The sequence below is a fragment of the Hirsutella rhossiliensis genome (genome assembly GCF_020360975.1).
Source record: "Hirsutella rhossiliensis strain HR02 chromosome Unknown scaffold00003, whole genome shotgun sequence".
In the NCBI taxonomy this organism is placed as follows: Eukaryota; Fungi; Ascomycota; class Sordariomycetes; order Hypocreales; family Ophiocordycipitaceae; genus Hirsutella; species Hirsutella rhossiliensis.
Window position 1 is genome coordinate 7475028 of NW_025408669.1, and position 8108 is coordinate 7483135.

The 8108-nt window shown below is 58.8% G+C and overlaps 3 protein-coding genes across 3 annotated transcripts; 1 reads left to right on the top strand and 2 right to left on the bottom strand.

Annotated features, from left to right (window-relative positions):
• Nucleotides 1–352: 352 nt before the first annotated feature.
• On the top strand, nt 353–1729 carry HRG_04110 (UDP-glucose/GDP-mannose dehydrogenase family, central domain-containing protein; the record flags this gene model as incomplete). The annotated part of the gene is made up of 1 exon (XM_044862581.1): nt 353–1729. One exon carries the CDS (start codon nt 353–355, stop codon nt 1727–1729), a length of 1377 nt encoding a protein of 458 aa, XP_044723607.1.
• A 1133-nt stretch (nt 1730–2862) lies between these two features.
• Nucleotides 2863–4527, bottom strand: HRG_04111 (cytochrome p450 domain-containing protein; the record flags this gene model as incomplete). The annotated part of the gene is made up of 2 exons (XM_044862582.1): nt 2863–4032; nt 4117–4527. The coding sequence occupies 2 exons, from the start codon at nt 4525–4527 to the stop codon at nt 2863–2865; spliced, it is 1581 nt and encodes a 526-aa protein (XP_044723608.1).
• Nucleotides 4528–5006: 479 nt separating this feature from the next.
• Nucleotides 5007–7673, bottom strand: HRG_04112 (d-xylulose 5-phosphate/D-fructose 6-phosphate phosphoketolase domain-containing protein; the record flags this gene model as incomplete). The annotated part of the gene is made up of 6 exons (XM_044862583.1): nt 5007–5047; nt 5101–6030; nt 6085–6857; nt 6913–7303; nt 7369–7443; nt 7511–7673. The coding sequence occupies 6 exons, from the start codon at nt 7671–7673 to the stop codon at nt 5007–5009; spliced, it is 2373 nt and encodes a 790-aa protein (XP_044723609.1).
• Between the last annotated feature and the right edge of the window lie 435 nt (nt 7674–8108).

Genomic DNA, 8108 nt, shown 5'->3' on the forward strand with positions numbered 1-8108 from the left:
CGACAACATGGATGCTCGATCCAAATCACGGCATTCTGGCACCGCAGTAGCGGCAGCCTGCATCGCAACCATGGTCAAAGGGCGTCGAGCTTGGTGGCTTGCCCTCGGCTGCCAGCTCTGCCAAGGACCAGTCGTTACAATGCCCGAGTTGACGGCGCAACTTGGCACGATCTTGTTCGCGGCCTCACAGCCATTGCTCCAAAGCTGGCCGCTGGCGAAAGCAAGTAGACGTAGACGTACAAAGATGACTTGTCCTCCGGTAGAATCGATCCGGCACTTGAATGGCCAGATGTCTCCTTAGTTGACGCTTGGGTGTCTCATACGATCAGTAGGATAATAAACCGGCATCACCATGCTTCCTCTTTTCAGGCAAAGCAACTTGTCGCCATGGATAGCGGTCCAAGACGGAGGCCAGAGACACAAGCCACGGCGCTTCCAGGACCGTGGCTACTACGACCTCACGCCCCCGAGCGAAGTTCCGGAACCAGAGGCCGAGCCTGACAACAGGAGCGCCACGACTTCGACTTGTTCAGAAGGCCGTCTCTCATCGTCCCTCCCACCTCCTGAACCTCTGGTTGCGGTCATCGGCGTTGGCTATGTCGGCGAGCACCTGGCCAGGGTCTTTTCCAAGTGTCTCCACGTGCTCGGGTACGACGTATCGGAAACGCGAGTCAAGGAGCTTCGACGAAGCTTTGAGCACTGCGAGAGGGCCAGATTCACGAGCTCGGCCCGGGACCTTGCGGCAGCGACGCACTTTCTCGTCTCGGTCCCGACGCTGCTGCTCCCGGACAAGGCCATTAACTCGTCGTTTCTGCGCAGCGCCCTGACGGCCGTGGGCAAGTACGCGCGCCGGGGCTCCGTCGTCGTCATCGAGAGCTCGGTAGCCGTCGGGATGACGCGTGCGTTTCTCGGCCCGCTCGCGAGGGAAAAGGCCTTGTTTGCGGGCATGTCTCCGGAGCGCGTAGACCCGGGCCGGACCGAGCCGGCGGCCCAGGCGATTCCCAAGCTGGTGTCGGGGCTCGACGACGTCGTTCCAGGGTCGCTCGAGGCGATCCGAGCGCTCTACTCGCGCGTCTTTGACCGGGTTGTGGCCGTGTCCAAGCCCGAGGTGGCCGAGCTCACAAAGCTGTACGAAAACTGCCAGCGGCTCCTATGCATAGCTTTCGCAAACGAAATGGCCGACGCGGCGCGCCCCCACGGCATCGACCCGTTCGAGGTATGCGAGGCGGCGGCAACCAAGCCCTTTGGCTACATGCCGCTCTACCCGGGCCTGGGCGTCGGCGGCCACTGCATCCCCGTCAACCCTCACTACCTGTTTGCCAACAGCGACGACTTTCCGCTGCTGAGGGCGGCCACGGAGCGCATGAGGCACCGGCCGGCCGCCGTCGCGCAGCGGGCCGTCGACAGGCTGCTCGCATCTGGACGCCAGCAAGCTCGGGTTCTGATTGTCGGCATGGGGTTCAAGCGCGGGCAGGCAAACCTTGCCAACTCGCCGAGCCTCGATCTGGCCAGGGAATTGGTGCTCTCGGGCCTCGAAGTCATGTGGATTGATCCGATGGTCCAACAGGAGGCAGTCCCCCAGATTCAGCGCCTGGACATGAGCACCTGGGACGCGGGCTCACTGGAGCGGCGGTTCGAGCTCATCGTGGTAGCTTTTCGGCCGCCTGGCTTGGAGCTTGGCGTCCTCGACGAGCTTCGGGGCGTCGAGGTGGAGATGTGGTGTGCGTGATGGAAAATGGCTATATTCCATGCCGCATCGACAATGCTTTGTCTGGCCCGACGGTTGTTCGACGTCGGAGGGCTGTCATGTAAATGCCGTGCCGTTTATAGTCGAGTCTGGGAATAGTTGGCCCCCTTTTCATAGGCAAGTAACGTATTTTAAAGAATAGGAATACAAGTAATAGGAGGTACTTAACTAAACACCCCCTTTCACTTATTAAACTGTCTAATATACCTAAATTAGGCTAGTATAGTTAATTAGTTGAGCTATGAGATGCAGGTTTGAAGACACATGGCGGTGTTTTCCCCATGGGTTCCCATCCTGAGACTGAAGACACCCTCTTCGTTTTCCAATGCATGAGAATGTGTTCGAGGGATGGGGGTATCGTCGCTAACGATGAGAAACTCCTCTTAAAGCAGGCAAGGCTCATCCATGGCAAGCTTGCAAATGGAAGGTCATCGGTGCGTTCTCTAAACTATCGTATGTAAGAATCCACGCGTTGCTTTAGACTTATTTCGGCTAATTCAATATAAAAAGATTCAAAGCCCTCTTTCTATCTTTACCTCCCTATTATAGAGGACGCTAGTTTATAAGCCCATTGATATAGTTTTATATATCAAGTTGCCCCTGAAGTACCTCCTTGTCGTATAAATGCATAATTAATATCTCAAAGGCGAAGCTGTTTTATTATTAGCTAAACCCATAAGAATAGTCTGGTCGTCTGTCCTCTAAGACTGGCCGTTCTATGATACCAAGACTCTAATATCTACCTTGCTAAATATACTCCGCCATAACTCACTGTCAGAGCACAGAAGAGACTTATAATACACGATAATAACGCCCCCAATGGGGGTGTCCCAATTTTGCCTGTTGTAGCGGTATTTTGGCAGCTTGAAGCTTACCTCGTAGCTTAGTACATCATTCTGCTTCAAGCATCATTTGTCAAACAGGCAGCAGCTTCCAACACTTTTCGAATTTATCATCACATTCTCTTATAGCTCGTAACAAGTGACTGATGTCTCACTCATGCTGATGCATTTCTTCCCATGCCACATGCCGCCACCCGTACAAGTGTACACCCTCACGCCTCCCATGCTCATCCCGGGCCCCAGCTACCGCGCTGGTCCATCAAGGCGCCGCCCTCAGCTCGCGGCAAAGTGCAGCCTTACGTTGACCCCGTCCGCCGGGCAGTTCGTCAGCGTCAGCCTGTGCTTGACGGGGCCTATCCTCGACCCGTCCATGGCGTCGATCCTCTGCATCAGCCGGATGACGACGTAGGCAATCTCCGTCAGGGCAAACTGTTGCCCGATGCAGATCCGAGGCCCCCCGTTGAACGGCAGGTAGTCCCAGCCCGGCCGCCGGTCCTGCCACCGCTCTGGCCGGAAGACATGCGCATCCGGGCCCCAGAGGTCTTTTCGTCGGTGCATCACATGGACCGAGTAGGCGACGTCCTGTCCCTTCTGGACGTAGACGGGGTCCAGGCCGTCGGGTCCGCCGCCCGTGGGGAGGCACGTGTCTGTCTCTGCCGTCCGCACATTGACGCTGACAGCCGGGTAAAGCCTTAGGCACTCGTTGATACACCACTGCAGATACTGGCAGCTCTTCATCCGCTCAAAGGAGATGTCCTTGGGGTTGGAGTAGGTGCCGAACTCATCGACGATGACCCCTCTTAGCCGCTGGAAGATGTGCTGGTATTGGGCATCGGCCATTGTGTAGAAAAGCCAGCTCAACGTGGAAGCCGTCGTGTCTCGGCCGGCGAGCAGGATGTTGAGGAGTTGGGATCGCAGCTCCTCCGGATCTTGAGTCTCGCGCGCAAGCGCATACAGGAAGACATAGTCTCCCTTTTCCGACCCCTGCCTCTTCTCGCCACTCCCCTGCACCATGGCAATCTCGACAAAGTGATTGACAAAAGTATGGACCCTGGCGACTTGCTTCTTAAACGCGGGCGTGTGCACCAGCCAGTACTGCGAGCCCAGCCGCGCACCAAACGACAGCGTAAACTGCGAGCTGTCAAAGGCCTGCGCGAAGCTGACGTTGCCCTTGGCCGCGGGGCCCTGGGCGCCGTGCTCGAGCTGGCTATTTACACTCTCGCCAAAGAGGAACTCGGTGGCCGAGTCGAGCGTGAGGCGGAAGAAGAGCTCTTGCAAGTCCAGCAGGGTTGTCCAGCCGTCTCGGAGCAGGTGGCGCTCCAGCACCGTCATCAGAGCCTTGACGTGGGCCTCCTCGAGGTCCAGATCGCTGACCTGGCTTCTCACAAACTGAGGTCGGAGCAGTGCTCTCGAGTGCTGCCATTGCTCCCCGTTGGCGGCGAACTGTGTCAGGGTTAGTTACGTATTAGGCCACGGATTTTGAGCGCAGATGCGGCTGAGGGTTCAATGTGAGAGCAAGCAACTTACAATTCCATTCCCGAGCAGGGGTCGAAAGTTTTCCGTCCTGTTGACCCCGAGCTTGAAGTCTTTGAATTTGGTAGCCAAGATGGCCTGGACATTCCTGGGATCCAGCGTGAAGATGGAATCTTGGAAAAAGGGCGTTCTCATGGTAACAGTCCCGACTGGCCGCCCGACATGCTGCTGAAGGGCTTCCATCTGCTCCTCGACAAAGTCGGGAAATCGATGCTTGCGAGACGCCCGGATCCCATAGAACACCCCCAAAAGCCCCGTGGGCTCGGAGGAGAAGCCCCGGACGGGCGGCTTGCAGCCGAGCTCACGTGCACGGGCGGCATGGCGGAGGGCGTCGCGGACGCGGCTGTAGATGAGGGAGGCGGCGGCGGCTGCCAGCGCGATGGCGAATATGGCTGACAGCTGCATCTCGGCGTCTCCAGATGGCTGGACGCTGGCTAAGAACAAGACGAGCAAGGATGGCGGCGATGACGAAATGCGTCGCTGCAGGTCTTATGCAGGTAGTTTTATAGAGTAGGTGGCAATCAATCAGGCCATGATCCGGGATGCAGGCTATATATGCATGCGGAGTATATCTATACAGACATGAACGGAGAGACTGCCGGGCCCGGTGCCGCCCGACCGGGACGGAACGTTTCACAACCACCCCGGCTCCGTCGGGCCAACTGTGCCACCCCGGCCCCATCCCGCTCAGACTGCTCCACAGACGATAGACCCCTGTTTCTGCAGCCGCAGTGCGTAATGACCCCGACTTCGGCTTCGAGCGGCGAGCGGCCGCGGGTGCGGAGAAACAAGCATGGAAGCAACGGCCTTCAGTTCGGTTCTATCCGCCCCCTTCGACCTTGACCATGTGCTTCAATGACAGGATGCCTTCCGTCCCCTCGGCGCTACTGATTGAAACGTGGCATCTCAAACAAATATTCGGGGTCTGCGCAATGGTCAGCACGGCTCTACTTCTTGAGAAAAAAAAAGTGTCGTTACCCTTGCCGTTCGCCGCAATGTACTCGGCAACCTCCTTCGTCTGTGCATCGACCCGGCCCAACAAATCGTCGAGGTTGGCCCTCACTCCATGGCTGTGCTTGGCCGCGGCCCTGAGCGCTCTCCTCGAGACGTCGAACCGGCTGACGCGGTTGACGAGCATCATGTCGAGCGGCGTCGTCGTGCTGCCCTCCTCCTTGTACCCCTCGACCGTCATGCGCTCCAGGGCCGGGCGCCCAAACAGGATGCCCTGCAGCTCCGTCGCGTAGCCGTGGTAGTTGAAGCACACGGGGCGGTCACTGGTAAAGAGGGCGTCAAAGTCGTCGCCCGTCAGCGCGTGAGGGTGGCGCGACTCGGCCGCGAGGACGAGGAGATCTGTCACGTTGACGACGCGGACGCGAAGACTTGGCATCAGCTCTCGCAGCAGCTCGGCCGCCTTGACCACCTCAAACGTCACCTCGACGCCGATGCCGACCAGCACCACGTCCGGGTCCGCCGCCGCCTCGTCGCTCGAGGCAAACGCCCAGACGGATGCGCCCCGGCGACAATGCTCAGCCGCCTCGTCGGGCGAGAGGTAGACGGCCGTCGGCTGCTTCGCCCCAATCATGAGGTTGACGTAGTTGGTCGACCGCAGGCAGTGGTGCGCCGTGCTGAGGAAGCAGTTGGCGTCGGGCGGCAGGTAGACGCGAGCCGCCTCTGCCTTGAGGTTCAGGACGGCGCCAATGAAGGACGGGTTCTGATGGGAGAAGCCGTTGTGCTCCTGCCGGGCCCATGTGCTCGTCTCGATGTAGTTGATGGAGCTGAGGTCGCCCCTCCACTCTATGCTGCGCGCGACCTTGTTAAACTTGGAGTACTGGATCATCATGGTGTGGATGATGCCGAGAAATGCCTCGTACGTTGGAAAGAGGGCTGTCCTGCCCGACAGCGTATAGCCTTGCATAAACGCCTGACAGCAATGCTCGGATAGTATCTCGATGACGCGCCCACCTTGAGCCCGCGAGAATTGATCCCACTGAAAGTTGCGACCGCTGTTTCTCAGCACCGCGTTGAGCTTGTTGCTCTCGAGCTCGTCGGGCGAAAATATGCGGAAGCTGTTTGGGTTGTCCACCGTGACCTTGTCGAGCCACTTGCCAGTCTCGCTCATGCTGCTGGCAACTTGTCCCTTGGCCACCGCAAACAGCTTCCAGTCGGGCACCTGCAGCTTCTGACGAGCGTCACGGGCTGCTTTGATTTGACCGAGCCTCTTCTCGTTGTCTCTTGGCAAGATGTCGAGAATGCTGTCGACAGGCTTGCCGTCTCGAAGGAGCGTGTCAATTTCGTAGCTCTGGAGCCAGTGCTTGAGCATCTTTAGATGGCTCTCCTCTTGATTGGCTTTCGGCACCGGAATCTGGTGGGCGCGAAAGGAGCCCTCGATGAGCTCGCCGTCGACCCTTTTTGGCCCTGTCCAGCCCTTGGGTGTTCTCAGGACCAGCATCGGCCACCGCGGCTTGACCACAGGACTGCCGCTACGAGCAGCCTTCTGTATGTCCTTGATCTCGCGCAGAGCCCACTCGAGGGCGCCGGAAAGCTCGGCGTCGATGTCGGCCAAGTCTTGGACTACGCACACCTGATAGCCGTAGCCGGAAAAAAGGGTGATGAGTTCCTTGTCGTCCATGCACCCGAAAATGGTGCGTTCGGATATCTTGAAGCCGTTAACGTGCAGAATGGGGATGACGGCGCCGCTCTCGGCCGGGTCGAGGTACTTTATGGAGTGCCACGCGCTGTGCGGCATGTCAGCCATGAACAAGTGGCATTGAAGCAAGTGGCCATACGTACGCCGCGGTAGGCCCGCTCTCAGCTTCTCCGTCGCCGACGACGCACGTCACGATCAGGTCGGGGTTGTCCATGACGGCGCCAAAGGAGACTCCGAGGGCGTAACCCAGCTCGCCTCCCTCGTGGATGGCGCCGGGAACCTCGGGATTGATGTGGCTGGGGAAGCCGCCCGGGACGGAGAAGCCCGAGATCAAGTTGCGCAGGCCGGTGTCGTTGACCTGGTATCGATTCGGGTAAAAGCGCTGGAGAGAGCCCTCGAGCCAGAGGGCTGCCAGAGCGGCGGGCGCTCCATGGCCAGGCCCGATGACGAAGATGACTTGCAGCTCGTGCTTGCGTATGAGAAGGTTAAGATGGGCCCAGACCAAGATGAGACCTGGGCAAGTGCCCCAGTGGCCTTGACAGCGTCTGAATCAGCTTGGTTGCTTGCGTTGGGCTCTGGGGGTGGACGGGTGGACTCACCCAGCAGTCTTGGCTTTACGTGCTGGAGCGTGAGCTCTCTTTCAAGCAGGACATTGTCTCGGAGAAAGATCATGGCTGTGGGCGTCAGCCTATAGCACATGATGTGGACTCTTGACAGCTGCGCACGGGGCTGGGGACGTACAGCCCGCAATGTAGCATGCTGCCCGCTGGAAATCTCGCAGCGACCGGGCCACGGCCTTGTCGAGAGGCTTCTTGTCGGGCTTGACGCCCAGCTCCAAGGCGCTGTCGGGCAGCTGGCTTGGTAGCGGAGGCGGATTGGGCTGGTCGATGACTTCGCCGGGCATGTCGGACGCGGCGAACCAGTCGGGCGCTGTAGATTCGGCAGCTGGATTCTGCGAGGCAAAGGCAGAGAGATGGAGTGACGCTGCTCGGTAATTGGAGGCGGGGTCGATCTTCCGATCGCTGACCCGCCGATGACGTTGTCGCGAGTCGCGACTGCCGCGCAAGAGGCCGTGTTCGTTGTTCCAGCTGGCACGGTGAGTATCTTGACAAGGTACGTACTTGGGTCGGTTCGGCACCTAATGATGGCCTTGTATGATATATGAATCTTCCCGTGGAGATGCCTGGCAGAACAGGGGACTCTTTCGAGCCCGGACGCAGCCACAAATATCCCACACGAATAGGCAGGCAGCCAACTCGAAGCCATCAAGGGTGGAGAATTCTGGCGATGCTGCAGGCGCAGGAAAAATTAAGACTGGGCTTACGCGGCCCACGCCGAG